The 16,395-nt window shown below is 34.8% G+C and overlaps 1 protein-coding gene across 3 annotated transcripts; it reads right to left on the minus strand.

Annotated features, from left to right (window-relative positions):
• Positions 1-2,907: 2,907 nt before the first annotated feature.
• On the minus strand, positions 2,908-11,705 carry LOC124352743 (probable methyltransferase-like protein 25). Of its 3 annotated transcripts, none has more exons than XM_046802391.1 (5): positions 11,118-11,705; positions 6,911-7,390; positions 6,299-6,469; positions 6,072-6,218; positions 2,908-3,184 (listed from the first exon to the last, which is right to left on the minus strand). In XM_046802391.1, the coding sequence occupies exons 1-5, from the start codon at positions 11,133-11,135 to the stop codon at positions 3,071-3,073; spliced, it is 930 nt and encodes a 309-aa protein (XP_046658347.1). In that variant the 5' UTR covers positions 11,136-11,705; the 3' UTR covers positions 2,908-3,070. The 3 variants fall into 3 exon arrangements, with proteins under 3 accessions (XP_046658347.1, XP_046658345.1, XP_046658346.1); XM_046802389.1 differs by lacking the exon at positions 11,118-11,705 and adding an exon at positions 10,171-10,806; XM_046802390.1 differs by lacking the exons at positions 6,072-6,218; positions 11,118-11,705 and adding an exon at positions 10,171-10,806.
• Between the last annotated feature and the right edge of the window lie 4,690 nt (positions 11,706-16,395).

A 16,395-nucleotide genomic window follows, 5' to 3' on the forward strand; every position in this document is an offset into this window, starting at 1 on the left:
TTGTGGATCGTGCCTATCATACTGTGTATATAGTGGAGTGCTGCAATTGAAAACCCCACCAGTTATAAAGTGTGATCTGCAATAAGGTTTATGTTGGCAAAAAATCACAAAGCAGTTGAAATGTATCACAAGAAATTATGAGTGAGGCAGTGATGCATTGATTTTAAAAATGGATGAACCAATCTTTACAACAGCATTGCAGCGATAGGTCTAATCTTGTGAGTGATGAAAATCAATGAAAAGATCTGTGAAAATCGTCATTTCACGATTAGGAAACTCTCAAAACATTTCCCCAAATCTCACGGAGTTTAGTTCATGAAACTGTGGTTGGTGAGTTCCAAAAACCCTAACAGAGACTTGCTGTAGCACTGATATTTTTGGAAGACTACAACAAAAATAGAAACCAAGTCATCAATCGTATCATAACCGGTGACAAAACTTGAGTAAAGCATATCAACTGTAAAACAATACAGCAGTCGATAGGATGGGGACACACGCATTTTCCCATGAATCTGAAGAAGTGTTTGCAAACGCTGTTGGTAAGAAAATCATGGCTACTGTGTTTTGGGACACTCTAGGAGTGATTCCTCATTGATTTTCTTGAAACTGTCAACTCAGAGATTTTACCAAATACTCAGAAACACAATACAAAACAAGCATCCTCAGCAAGAAAGTTTGGTTTCTCCACAAAAACACTCATCCACACACAGCCATTGTACCCAAGGGCTCTTGTTTGGGAGGTTTTCAATCATCCGCAGCCCAGCCTGGGAAGATTGGACTCAGAATGACTACTGTCTGTTTCCAACAAAGAAGACATGGTTATGATTCTACACTCACACTGAACTTTTAAGCCGGTGTAATCCTGTGGTTGAACTCACAGATGGCAGATTCCTACATAGAGAGTATTGGAAAACCTTGTACCACGTTATGATAAATGTCTCAGTTTAAATGGTGATTATGTAAAAAACAGCCTAAGAGTTTATCTACAAAATGTAAATAGTAAAACTTGTTAATTTTTTATTTCAAAACGTCTGATACTTTCTGGACATCCCTCATAAATAAGTGTTCTATTATAGGTACTCACTCAACTTCCACACATGTGAACACAGACATCATATTCACTCACTAAAATAAACTTCTGGTTTATTCCAGAAACAATAAAGCGCTTTAAGTACAGTACAGCCTCTTTTATCCATATTAATTGGGACAGTAAGTGATCCAGATAAACCGGGAATACAGTAAAACACATATTATAGATCCATACACTAACTCCTGTCGCTAAAGTGAGAGTGGAACTACTAAGGCAGCACCCCTCATATACCACATCACTGCAGCTTGTGCAGCAATAAATCATTATTTGTGCAATCAAAGGCTTTTGAGAGGTCCAAAAAGAAGTTGTGTCTGTTCATATGTTTCAAATCCCTCTACAATTAAATTTACAAGATAAATGATTGCACCAATAGCTTATCTTTCCGGTCTGATGCAAAACTTCTGGTTGTCCAGAATCCTGTATTTTTCCAAACAAAGAAGGAGTCTATTAAAAAAGTTTTTCAAACATTTTACTAAAAACAGGTAAGATTGAAATAGGCTGGTAGTTAATAGCTTTTTGTGCCACTTTGCTCACGCACATGGGAACTGCTGATGACATCAGTGAAAACGAGAGTTTTAAGTTATAAAGGAAAAGTATTGGCATTAGGACTGATTACAAATGCAAAATTATTTTTAATTTTGCTATTTCTTGTTGGTTAGTTATTTTATTTGTGTCCAGTTGAATGGTATTATTGACATTTTCTTTGAAGAATTGTTTATTATGTTCCATGCCAGTCTTTTCAATTTTTTCGCAATTTGTAAATATGATATGCTTTATTAACATGTGTAACTTTTGTGTACATTCTTTTATATTTTATTGTAAAAAGCCATGCATTGTTACTTGAATATCTCTTATTTCACTATAGAATTCTAACTTATCTGTGAATATCGGGTGTTATACTCCCATTATTCATTCTTCTGATATTTAAATTCAGTTATTTTCTGATTGTCCAGCAAATATTTAAATGGGAATATAAAACTGTTATTGAAAGATTCTAACATTCAGTATACCAAAATCAAGATATCCAGAAAACCATTGTTTTCTCCCCCAAGATTCAAATTCAATGGTAAATATTTTGAGGTTACTCAAATTTTTAAATGGGATTTTCTTGTTCCACCAATTATTCTAGGACCACAGTGATCAGATATAGCTGTGTTCAGAGTTGACACTGAGCTATTGGGCACGTGGACATGCACTGGCGAATCCAAAAACCACCCAAGGTTAAGGCATTTGAGCATATCTCTGAATTGTTGAATCCATTTGTCATTTTGTTTAAAATATTAATATTGCAAAGTATTGGAAATTGTGAAGAAGATAGTTACGGAGCATTTCAGATCATGTCTGGCTATTAGGTGATCTGTAAAGATCAACGACAAGTGAGCCTTCTGAGAGATCAAGCTAACATTCACTCCAGCAATGTCAAAACTGAGGTCACAACCAAAGTTACATTTTATTGATTTACAATACTACTATTACAGTTCTCCCTCCCTGAACTGTATATGTTTGTATCAACATTATGAAAAAACACTGTTTTGTTTGCAAAACTATGTTCTGTAACTAAAAAATATTTGGTTTCACCTCATCAGAGAATACAAATATTTTATTCATATTTTTTATGTGTTGGTGTTTGGAAATTTTGATAAAAATAGTACACGCTGAGACTTTGATTTACTGTACTGGAGTTACCACTTGCATCATTTCAAAAATGTTTCATTTTAACATAATTTGCCACTTTCATTATTTTTAACAATTCACATATTAATAGGAGTGATTTCTCGAAAGGAATAAAGGAATTGCAAATATAAAGTGTAAACAAATCATGTATATAAATAAAATATATATTTTAATTCTTTTTAATATTTAAACAAACCTGCATTTTAATGCTCACATTAAAGTTTAACTTAAGAAGTTCAATCTTGAGGAAAAACTGTTATTTACAATCCAAAATTTGTGGTAAGCAACAAAATCAAGTGAAATTTATCACTGTACTGTTTGACTGGCAGTACTTGATATTTTGTTAAAAGCGACGATGGCATAACAGCGAGGGGAGACAACCGGATCAAACAACTGAGTCAAATAGGCATCTTGTATACCCTGAAACAATAACAATTGAAAGATATATTTTTATATTCTATATATGACTTGGGGAGGTGATGTTTTGTGACAATTCTTATAGCAACATTTAAGACCAGGAGGGTAAAATGTGTATCAATTACAGATTCTAGAATAAATTTTAAATGATTTTCTAAATTCTCTGTGTATTTACATTTTCTATGATATAATTGATTTTCTTTAAATTTGGCACAACTATACCTTTCTTAATTAATTATCTTAAATAATTCAAATCCAATTGGATAAAGAGAACTTTAACAATATCTATATTATTTAAACAATTTATGGATTTTTGTATGGCTATGTTAGATATCAAAATCTATTATCTCATATACATGTTATTTTGTATCAAGTGAAAGCCCTTACACTGTAAACATGCCTTTTGTACATTTAAAATATATTTGTCTTTCCCCAATGGTTTCCAAAGTTTCAATGTTAATCTTATGAGAGTATTTATGTTTACTTTAAAACAGAGGAGTACTGAAACATCTGTTGCACAGGCAGCTATTTTCAATTCACTACCCAACTTAATATCAACTGACTGGTTATAGCATCTTATAACTCTTTGGGATCAAACGGCCAGTGGTAGTAATGGCCACACACTAAACTCAGTGCGGACTATTTACCACGTCAGCTGTCTCCTGTGCTTGTATGACCAGTACTACTGTACAAGGTTGTTCTTGCTTACAAGTCGACTGCCATCTTGCTTTGCGTCATCACCGACTTGGAATTTAAATGGCAGTACTATCTGCTTTGTTGTTATATAGGTCATTTAAAGTTTGAAAACCAGAAAAGCTTATATCAGTATATATGTTTTATTTATCCGCACTTAAGTAAATAGCCAGGCCCACACACAGCAGCAGCAGGAAGAATATATATATAACCAGGCCTATCTGCTCTCTCAGGTAAAGTAGCCAGTCCAGCATGATGGCAGCCTCAATAGGCGGAGCCACACACTGCCGTACTAGGAAGAATATACATAACCTGCTCTCTCAGGTAAAGTAGCCTGCCCAGCATGATGGCAGCCTCAATAGCCGGAGCCACACACTGCCGTAGTAGGAAGAATATATATAACCTGCTCTCTCATGTAAAGTAGCCTGTCCAGCATGATGGCAGCCTCAATAGCCGGATCCATACACTGCCATAGCAGGAAGAATATATATAACCTGCTCTCTCAGGTAAAGTAGCCTGTCCACACAATGGCGGTCTCAATAGCTGGAGCCACACACAGCCACAGCAAGAATATATATAACCTGCTCTCTCTTAGGTAAAGTAACCTGTCCAGCACAATGGCAGCCTCAATAGGCAGGGCCACACATAGCAGCAGCAGGAAGAATATATATAGCCTGCTCTCTCAGGTAAAGTAGCCTGTCCTGCATGATGGCAGTCTCAATAGCCAGGACCACACACAGCCACAGCAGGAAGAATATACAGGGTGTCAATTAAGTCTGGAACCTCTTTTAAAATTTTTAAACCACAATATAAAAAAATACCAAAGTTCACACGTGCTTACTGGTGATAGTAACGCACATATCTGCCCAATTACCGACCAGATAATCCCTTTAGGGGACGGTCCACAAGGAGTCAGACAAAATTCTTAAATAGCAGCGTAGGTCAAGTTTGGTATCAAATTAAAGGTCTTACTTAGCAGAGTACAATGCCGCAAACCGGACTTCAAAAGGTGGATTCATTCAGTAGTTATATCTATTTGAATTTTAAAACAATTGAACAATGTAAATTTTAAGTATTACATGTAAACACCAATTTTTAAGTACCTGTGATCAAAGTAAGTGTTCAAAATGTTCCCCTACCATCGTCTGGCAATGTCCTAGGCGGTTGTAAAAGCCATCCACTGCATTTTGAAGGTAGTCACGAGGAATATCTTGAACTTCTTGGACTATGAGATTTCTTAGGTGCGCCAAATCTCGAGGCTTAGTACGATAAACTTTATCTTTGAGGTATCCCCAAAGAAAAAAATCCAGCGGAGATAAATCAGGGGACCGAGCAGGCCACTATACTGCACCACGTCTTCCAACCCATCTGTGAAGGAATATTGTATCCAAGTATTCTCTAACAAGGAGAGCAAAGTGTGGTGGCGCGCCATCTTGTTGGAAATAAATTCTTTGAAATTGTCGACCAAGAGCAGCTTGTAGTGCAGGAATTATCTCATTTTGGAGTATTGCTAGATACGAGTCACCATTTAAATTATCATTGATAAATAATGGGCCCATAATTTGATTTCCTATAATACCTGCCCAAACGTTAAGTTTCTGTGGATGCTGTGTTTGACTCAATCTGCCACTTTCACATTCTAACAGTAGTTGTGTTATTGGTAATAATTATTGATTCCTGGCTTCGATTACTACATTGTCAGATGATGGGAGGGGAACATTTTGAACACTTACTTTGATCACAGGTACTTAAAAATTGGTGTTTACATGTAATACTTAATAATTTACATTTTTAAATTGTTTTAAAATTCAAATAGCTATAACTACTGAATGAATCCACCTTTTGAAGTCCAATTTGCAGCATTGCACTCTGCTAACTAAGACCTTTAATTTGATACCAAACTTGACCTATGCTGCTATTTAAGAATTTTGTCTGACTCCTTGTGGACCGTCCCCCAAAGGGATTATCCGGTCGGTAATTGGGCAGATGTGTACGTTACTATCACCAGTAAGCATGTGTGAACTTTGGTATTTCTTTCTATTATGGTTCAAAAATTAAAAAAGAGGTTCCAGACTTAATTGACACCCTGTATATAACCTGCTCTCTCAGGTAAAGCTGCCTGTCCAGCACGATGGCAGCCTCAATAGCTGGAGCCACACACAGCCACAGCAAGAATATATTATGTAACCTGGTCTACCTGCTCTCTCAGGTAAAGTAGCCTGTCCAGCATGATGGCAGCTTCAATAGCCGGAGCCACACACAGTCGCAACAGGAAGAAAACATGTAACTGCTTCCTATTCTCAGAGTGGCTATCGTACAGCTCCTGAAGTTCACCATCATCCACCTGATGAGACAGATAACTGTTACTATGACCCACATTTACTTTATACTAATTCAATAAATTTACTGTGAAATAATACTCACTTGGATGTTGAGTCCCAATCGTTGAACACTTTTAGTGACATATTCCTGAAAACTCGAACATTTTTTTGCTATCTTTCCAACTCTAAAGTGAGGTAGACCGTTTGGAGGGCACAACTTCTTCTCTAGATATACTTCAAGAAGAGCTCGGTAAAACAAAGCTTCTGTCTGTAACTGAGCAAACAAAGAAATTGACAATTAGATATAGATGGCACTTGGGCGGATATTTTGTTTGTAAGTATTCACAAGAAATGTTATAAAACAAACATTATTCACACTAGAAACAAATAGTTTGCAGCAGTACAAAGTAAAAACCTCTTTTACTTGTTTGCATTAATGATCCAGTTCTACAAAGATCATGTTGTTTTAACACTAGGCTAAGCATGACTTCAGAAAAAAATCTGTTCTTATTTTATTTTTATTTAGGCTAGTATGTTTATTCAAATACGAGATTGTGAACATACCGAAAACCAAACATTTAAATCTCCTCTTTCAATTAATACAAGAATGTTATAAAAATGGTTTAGTTTGCAAATTTAGACAATAACACTATACATGTTCCTGTACTGCAATAACTACTAAAAATACATTGATCACTGAGATTGTAAATCCTACCGTTCCCTCGTGTGAGATCCTGTCCGGTGGTTGAGCAGCCAACATTCTAGCGTTGCGGCCCAAGACAAAGCCCTCATCTCTCAGATAAGTACTCATGGGAAAACCTATTCCACTTGCTGCAGATTGGACCTCGAGCCAGGGAGGGTTGGTATCAAACTCTTCTACAATCAGGTGGTAGCAACATCCTACATTCACCAGACACTTCATGTGTACAGGATTATTGGCGAACATCCTAAGTGATGAAGCCGCTAGGTTACCGCAAGTATGGAGTCCGACCAAGGCGATACCACCAACCTCTTCTTGGAACTCGTCCTCAATTAATTTCACGACGTTTGTTTCTTCTGTTATATACATTGTTGCTACCTTACACAGGTCTGCAGACTTCTGCTGGGGCTCCTCATTTGAACTTTGGGTGTTAATTGAACCATTAGTGGTATTTTCAATTTTAGACGCTTTTTTATGAAGACTTGTCCACAATTTCTGGAATTAAAGAAGCATTTTTACAGATTCCAAGACGTATTATCAATCTATATTAATAAAATGAGATTTGGTTTTTATGATAAATATCTCAGACAAGATATTCTTTTTTTTTCAATTTACCAAATAGAAAGTTTGCTTATAATATGTATATTGTTATGTGACAATTATTCTAAATATAGTACTTTTACAGCTAAAATTCAAATATAGGCACCATGAACTGTTCCATGCAGTACCCTTCAATGGCTTCTATTACTTAATCGTGGTGCGTTAACTCTAATGTAGTCAAATAATTTTGAAAGTAATTTATGTATTTTATTGTGAATTAAATGAGCAATTAAAAATTATCAAGATATTAATTTATTCCTTTTTAATTGGTAATCGTATTTTTTAGAGTTAGAGTATAAGTTTGTTGTCTAATCGTGTGTTATTTATACATCAAGAAAAGCTATTTTCATCTGATAGGAAGTTACCATGTGGTATATAAATACATAGTACTTACATACGAAGTTAGGGTTACGTTAGTTTCGCTTCATATTAAACTTATGTTTGTTTTTCACACTATTTATTGGTTTGTTTAAAGTTCTATTCAATTTATATGCATTATTTTTAAATTTAGTTTATCCACACCCGAGACGAGATTCATGTTATTAACCTATTGATATCGTCTTACTCAAAAAACAACATAAGGTTTTAGGGTAATGAAAATGAAAAATTATTTTAGAACATTAAGAGTGGAACTACACTTTTCTTCCAAGCAAGATAGTAGGAAGTTATGGTTAAGTGAATTTACAATATATGTTTGTTTTTTCCAGTTGTTTCCTACAAAACAGTAATGGCCAGAGGCCTTCGTAATCAGACCATTTAGAATTTGATTTTTTTACTGAAAGTTACTACCTCGAGGGATTTTTTTGTATGTTGCCATCAGTGCAGATGGACGGAGGCACTTGTGTCAGGCTGATACGAACATTTATTCTTATAAGGTCTAAATGAACAAAAAGTCAAAGTCCCCTGATTTCAGCATTATTATTATTTTACGATAGCCATAAATATCATTGATTCGATTGTGGTGGTGGCTGCTTATTCTCCTGCAGCTGGAAATTATGGTTAAGTGTTGGCCGGAGGCAGTTGAGTCTAGGCAACATGAATATGTATAATCAGGAGATCTAAATTAACAATACATCATTTGTTCTCTTCTGATTTCAACATTATTGTTATTTTACATATACAAAATTGGCTTAACTGCTGAAGTCAGCAGCAACCAACAGGAGGTTGATTTACGATCATAACAAGACCATGTGACACCCATAGAACAATGAAATAATGGTACCAGTAAGATTAAACGCCGGGGCGGCAAATCACGAATTTGACGTTACCAACGTATTCTGCTCACCCTCCTGAACAAAAAATATATATAGTACTATGGGGTGCAAATGACAAATAACATGATTTTAGGGGGTATATTGATAAGTGGTAAAGTTTCTAATGTTTTAAAGTTCAGTTTGTGTGCTGTGTCTGGATAATCTGTTTACTTGAATATTATCTGCGGCCGGGACTGATAGCAGCCTGATAGCATACCTGTTATCTGAGTTGTCCGGGGCATAGGTCAGTTCTACACAAGATATCGTGTTCAGTAGGTCGGATTGAGTGAGTGAGTTTACAATGATGAATCAACCATCCACTAGTTCAACCAACCCTAGTGAATTGTGTGTGTCGGAGTGTTTCGTAGGGCACGTAAAGAGCTTACGTTTTAACCGAAACGAAATTATCTCTTTTTTAATAGAACAGGGCATTTTTAAAAATGAGTGTATTTGTTCGTCGTGCGGTCGAGTGGTGTTTTTAAACCGGGAGACTGTGTCGTTTCGTTGTGATAGACCACTTTTTTGTTGCTGCTGTTTAGCTATATCCGCCAACACACTAATGGTAAGTGTTCTCTGTTAATATCCATCTATATATTTGAGTTTTTAATGATTTATTTAGTTTTTAAACTTTACATAATTGCCTTTGCATTACATTTCAATTTATATTTTTGATCAGCCCCTCTAGAATTTTATATTTTACTGATAGGTACTATCTCGAGGGATGTTTTTCTTTTATTGACATCAGCGCGGGGCAGCACCGAAGGTGCTGCCGAAGCCCGCGCTGATGGCCGGAGGCACTCGTAATTAATTTTTTTCTCGAAATTAAGAAAAACATTATTAATTTTGATCAAAATTCTGCTCATTTCTGTAATTTCTCATTTACGTTTGCAAAGATGGCAGCGCAACCGATGACGTCATCACGAGGTTCAATCATTGGCCACAAAAGGTCACGTGACGCTAGACGTGGATGTAGAACATGGAGATATTACTGGAAAGTTATTTAATTTTTTATTTTCTAGAACTTCGTTATTTCTCATTTCCACCCCATCAAACCTTATACTTTTTTTTATATAGGACGATTCCAATAAGTTAAGAACGCAAAACTCGTATTTTTCCGCCCCGGCGGTTAATATGATAATTACCGAAATAATACTCCATGCATGGAAAGTAGTTCCATATTTAATGTTCTACAACTTTGTTATTTGTCATTTACACCCATTGAAACCTTATATTGTTTTGTTCAGGAGAATAGTAGCAACAGGTTAATAACGCGATACTCATATTTTGAGACTCCGGCCCTTAAGTTCACAATAATTACTTTTAATTTGTTGTGAATTTAAAAAAAAATAGAGCAGTAAGTAATTTGTATGGACTAAGCATTATTCAAATATATGTAGGCTAATAAATGTCAAAACTACTTACCTCAACTTTAGGAATTTGTTTTATAGCACTTTTGGATGTAATAAATGAAGAATCAATGCTTAATACTTTTAAATGGTGTTTTAAAGCGAGGACAGAACTCAGATATCCTTTACCACCACCAATATCAACTACATGAGTACATTTTTCAGTCCTAGCTAACGCATCAATAATGCCACTCATCATTTCTACTTCATGGCTTTTTTTTACAGACATTAGATTTTTAATTATACAAGAACTGCATTCACCAAAACCTCTTGATCCCAAATAAGTGCATAAACTTTCAAAAGAAAGACACAGATCACTTTCACTTAATGATAGCTTGTGAGTTTGAATAAGAAAATCACATAGTTGTGGTGCTCGTTCATTTTGAGGGTTAATTTTAGAAAAACTACCTAACACAAGATCATTAGTCTCATTAATGCTTAAAGACATTATTTCTTCTTGCAGGTGTTTTGGTATAAGGCGTTCAAACAAGTTTTGTGTGATAAAATGCACCATATGAGAATTAGCTAATGGCAATAGTTTCTTTAAACTACATATAAAATTCTTAATTTCAAAACTTGTCTTTTGCATTGTCATATTGTTAGAACAATCAGCCTTATACATTACAAATCAATGGAATATGCTTTTAAAATATACTTAGAATTCCAGATGTGAATTCCCAGGAAGATCAGAAGATATTTTTAATAAAGAACACAATCTTTTATATGTAGACCTTATCTGATTTCTTAATGTTATTATATCTGTCTTTTCATCATTACATGAAGGAAAGGTTCCTATTAATGATGCAAGTTTTTCTATAACAGTACAATGATGTGAGAGAACTTCATTTCCAGCAGTTTTCAACAATGCTTCTATAAATCCCTTGTAAAAGCCTATTTCAGCCCCAAGTTCTGCTCCTCTGTGGTAACCTAAATGATATCCTTCAAAGTTACCAATTTGTTTACCTCTTTCAAACCCATCATTGAAGCCACTTGTTGTAAAATGTTCTTCTGAAAAGGCTATACAGTCAAAAGCGTCATTTATATCACTTTCGTGTGTATTATCAATTATATTCTCACTCTTAGTATTTTTTGACATTGTGCTGCCAAAAAAGTAATCATACCTACATGAACTATATATTTTACTGTTGAGTTAGAATTTTATTAGATATAGGTTGCACAAATTTTAACATGTTGCTCTGACCATCACTACTATTTAAGCACTATATAAGAATAATCTAATTAACAGTAAAACATATAACTTTACACAACTGGATTGAAATCGCTAATATAAATCAAAACTGAAGCCTTAGTTATAATTTACAAACAAAACATTACTAGTAAGACGAGTAAAGTTAAACATTGAGGTTAAGCTAACATAACCTAACCACAGTCGAGATTCAATTCCATAATAGACGGTTGTATTGTATTACGTCATATCAGACAATTGCCACTCAGCTGTTCACTGCAGTCTAAATTCAGCAAATCACAATAGGTGAACTGTCGTACCAATGATGGAAAACTTTCTGTTTTGCCAATATCCAGTTATGGGTTCTATCCATCAGTTTTAAAACACTGTTTATTGTTAAGTTATTCAAGGATCTAATGGCAGAGTGGTTACTTTGTCACCTCACCTGTTATCATAGACGACCCAAGAGTGGAGAGAGAGAGTACCGAGTTCAAATATCGGTTTGGTATTAAGCAGGAATCAAGTTAATTAATATTGCAGATAATAACACCCCTCTTTCAAAATTCGTTAAAATTTCATCTACAATATTTTCAACTGCTTTTATTGTACTTCGGTTTTATATGAACCTAAATTGTTCCTTACAAAGTAGATTATTATGAACAAAAAATTAATGTAGTTGCCATTTTATACATGTCTCAAATATTTTATTAAAAATTGGTACTAAAGAAATCGATCTGTAGCTATATGGGTTAAATTTGTCTCCTCTTTTGTACACAAAAGTTAATTTAGTGACCGGCGTGAAGGAATACACCTTGGTCTTACATCATATTAAACAATAATGGCAATGAACCAGCTATTTCATTGATAATTTTCTTTACAAGCATATTAGGAACGCCATAATAGTCTTCACTATATGATAGGCTTAGATTGGCAACAACTTTTAATACATCAACTGTTGTAATTCTTTGCCAAGTTAGAATATAACAGTCATTAAAATTATATATATAGTTTTCTACCAACTCTATGGCCCGGTTTTGAAGTGGTCTCATATTGGATTTAAGATCCAACTCACTTACTAAATTAGTAAAATAGTTATTAAAAGAACTGGAATTTATTACTGAGTCACTGTAATTTATTCTACTGCCTGTTTCACTCTTAATAACTTTCCAATCAGCCTTGCATTTATTGTTATATTATATAAGAGTTTTTAATATATTCTTTATTTGCTATTTTTAAGGTAATATATTCTATTTCTATATAGTTCTTTTTATTTGCAAAATCCTTTTTATAATTACTTTCATCGCTTGTTCTTTACTATTTTTAAATCTATCATAAAATATTACAACAAACTTTTTCATTTCTTGTAATTCGTATGTATATACCATTTAATATTAGGCCTTTCATCAGTGTTTACCTTAATTTCCTTTAATTTACAGCACTTAAGAGAGTTTGTCACTAATAACATAAAATCGTCAAAAGCTATTTCTGCATGAGTAAGTTTATTCAGTTGTGATAAGTCAGACTAACGTAAATATTCTCTAAACTTACATATTACTCATGGAGTCGTATGTCTTATAGTTCTAGTTTTGTGCTTCTTAACTTATATTATGCTGCCACCTCCTATGATAAGTAGATTTTTCCAACAGTAAACAGCAGCTAAACTAAATCCACAAGGAACATAAAATGAGATTTCTTGTTCAAACAGCCAATGTTTATTAAATGTGTGTGTGTGTGTGTGTGTGTGTGTGTGTGTGTGTGTGTGTGTGTGTGTGTGTGTGTGTGTGTGTGTGTGTGTGTGTGTGTGTGTGTGTGTGTGTGTGTGTGTGTGTGTGTGTGTGTGTGTGTGTGTGTGTGTGTGTGTGTGTGTGTGTTAACATTACAATTAATACTACTTACAAATAAATTTTATAAATCTAACTTTTTTCTAATCGACTGTATATTTAAATGTAGAACACTAAGAGTTATAGCATTTCATATTAGCTCTGAACATCCTAAAAGCTCTGAAGAGTTGATAATCAATAAAACAGGGTAGGAAAGGTATTGAAGAACTTTTCTCTGTTGAGATTGTACAAAATTACATTACTAAACGATTAGATTTCAAAATCCTTATCAGTTATGTTTCTGGCGAAGAGTGTCGTATCGCCAGCGAATTGAAAAAACATTTTCAATGGTATAGAATCAACCACAACATTTATGTAAATTAAGAAAAGAACAGGCCGTGTATGATCCTTGCCGAATGCCTTCAGTGATCAATGACAGTCTTGATAGTAGGTAATAATATAGTTTTTATTTTAATTTGAAGGGGATTTCAGTTAATTAACTGATGTCTATTGTAAGACATGACTTGAGTGAGATGAGTTAAAAGGTTTCTCTGGAATATAATTTTTCTAAAAGCCGATTTTTATCGACGCAGTCAAAGACCTTGAAAACATCAACGAAGGTTGATAAAGTTGGTAAGGCCATCGCTGACTCATCCTTATTTAACGCGTCTATAGAGTTTATTCGTGACATGAGTTATGCCAATTTTGTTTATGTGCTTTTCTTAAACCCATAGGTACCACGTTTGGTTTAGAATGTTTTAAGTGCAATAAATGCTGTTAGTAAGTCTGTCACGCGTCACGTGGTCTGGCGTACTCTAATCTTGAATCTACAAAGTATCCCTGCAGAAAAACAATGTATCTTCGTTTATAAATTACACATAAAAACCAGTATATTGAAGGTCATCATCTTTGCTATCCTTTATTTATTTGATGCTCATTTTTTGTTGAAATTATTTTTACAATATTTTTCTTATTGACCTCCAAATATAATATAAGATATCCTGAACCTGATATTCCATCCTGAAGCAGCGGGATAAGATGCTGAGATAGGGATTTCTTCCATACTTTGCGCTAGACATGCTGAAAAATAGTTTGTTGTTTTTTATTGTTCCAGGTGACCCTCCTTCTGGAGACAAAATATATCCCATCATGAAGTAGTAACATATGACGGAATGCATAATTCGTTGTTTATATTAAGGTTTGGTTTGGCATCCTAATGTATATCCAGGAACAAAGAGATGGACTAGAACGCAGAGATGGTGATTCTCTTAGTGTCTGCCTCATTGACCAGGGATGATGAGGAACATTTTGAATTTTACGATATTTTCTGTTTGACCTCCATTTTAAAGCTAAGTATATTTCATCCTGATCGCAGTTTCAGATGCGAGATGTGACATAATGTAGAGATAGAGGATTTTTCCTATGTGCGTCACTTACATTTGGTATCCAAGGAAATACAGAGTGTATCAAAAAGAATCAACCGAGCTAAATGCGCCAACAACGTACTGTTAAAAAGAGTATATTTTAAAGTTTTACATGGTTCCCGCTAGAAAGCAGCAGCGCGCTTGAGTAAACGCCTACTTCATTTCTAGCGAAAATGGCATCTGCACCACAAAAAGCGTTTTGTGTTCTACGTTTTTCGCAGTGTGAGTCTGTAATAACTGTTCAGCGTGCCTTTCTTAATAAGTATGGTGTTGATCCTCCTACATCACAGATCATTAGACGATGGTATGCACAATTTCAAGAAACAGGTTGTCTGTGTAAAGGCAAGTCCCAGAGTGTCCGATGAAGTCGTGGAGCGCGTCCGCCATTGTTTCATACGCAGCCCTCAGAAATCTGTTCACCGCACTGCTCGACAGCTCAACATGCCTCCTATGTCCGTCTGGCGTGTGTTGCGTCGACGATTACGCATGAAAGGATACAGACTTTAGATACTGTAAGCTCCTCGTGAGGGTGATATAAAACGACGTATAGAGTTTTATAACTTCGTTCTTGATAAGATGATGGACGATGACGCGCATAGTGTTTAGCGACGAGGCAACATTTCATTTTAATGGAAAGGTAAACCGCCATAACGTTAGAATATGGGGCACAGAAAACCACTTGAAACTGTGCCACATGAGAGAGACTCTCCAAAATTTAATGTGTTTTGCGCGGTTTCACGGGAAAAGGTGTACGGTCCATTTTTCTTTTCTGAGAACACTGTTACAGGAATAACATATCTCGATATGCTTGAGAATTATCTTTTCCCCCAGTTGGAGATTGATTCGAACGACTTCATTTACCAACAGACCTTACTGTATGTGATTTTTTCTTGTGGGGTTTCATCAAAGACTCTGTATATGTGCCTCCGCTACCAACAACAATGGATGAGCTGAGGAATCGCATTACTCAGGACATGCTCGCTGCAGTGTGGGATGAATTTGAATACCGCATAGACATATGCCGTGTATCTAAAGGTGGACATATTGAACACCTTTGAAAATGTATGAAAAAACACTTTTTGAGTTTCCCTTTCAGCCAACAAAAATTAGTAATTGCATATGTTTACTACTGTTCGAAATATAAAGTAAACATGCTATAGTATAGACATGCTAAATCGGATGATTCTTTTTGATACACCCTGTTTTTTTCTGTTCATGTTATGCTTCCAGGTGACCTTCGTGATGAGGTTGCCTACTGTCCGTCCTGCAGCAGTGGGATAGCATATAGTGAAGATATTGCATTTTCTTCCATTGTCTGTAACTTACAGCAAGGACGTAAAATGTATAAACTGATGACATTTTTCCGAATGACTGTACAGTTTGCACTTACTGACTTTATCTTAGTTAGGTATTTTTATTGAGTTTTCATAAAAATGTCTAATTTTTTGCGTTTATTGTTTTAAAAACTACAAAAATAGGATACCCTTGAATAACGAAAATGTGTCCAACTGTTAATTATATCTTTAAAATTATACACCTATTGTAATTTTAATATACAAAAATGTGAACTAAAAGTGTTTGATAATGAACGTTGTTCTTATGTTGTAAAACTCGTCATTTTACTACCGCCAGCTCTCAATACCCACAAAGAGATCATTTTGGATGTGAGGGGATGCATTTCGCACTTACTATAAAGATGCAAAAAAATAAATCAAAGCATATTTTACATTATTGTCATAATAGTTTATTAAAAATAGAAATATTACATTTCATATAAGAAGCTTTAAAGTAACACCTACAACATTAAATAA

This window comes from Homalodisca vitripennis, chromosome 1 (genome assembly GCF_021130785.1).
Source record: "Homalodisca vitripennis isolate AUS2020 chromosome 1, UT_GWSS_2.1, whole genome shotgun sequence".
Lineage (NCBI taxonomy): Eukaryota > Metazoa > Arthropoda > Insecta > Hemiptera > Cicadellidae > Homalodisca > Homalodisca vitripennis.

What these genes read in the sequence shown, in the direction of transcription:
- LOC124352743 (XM_046802389.1), bottom strand. Translation starts at nt 10,776, where the DNA reads ATGTATAAGGCTGATTGTTCTAACAATATGACAATGCAAAAGACAAGT. An exon ending in AACAAATTCCTAAAGTTGAG is followed by an intron (nt 7,391 to 10,170) that starts GTAAGTAGTTTT and finishes CTTTAATTCCAG; the next exon opens with AAATTGTGGACAAGTCTTCA. An exon ending in TACTTTACCTGAGAGAGCAG is followed by an intron (nt 3,185 to 6,071) that starts GTAGACCAGGTT and finishes TTATTGTTTCAG; the next exon opens with GGTATACAAGATGCCTATTT.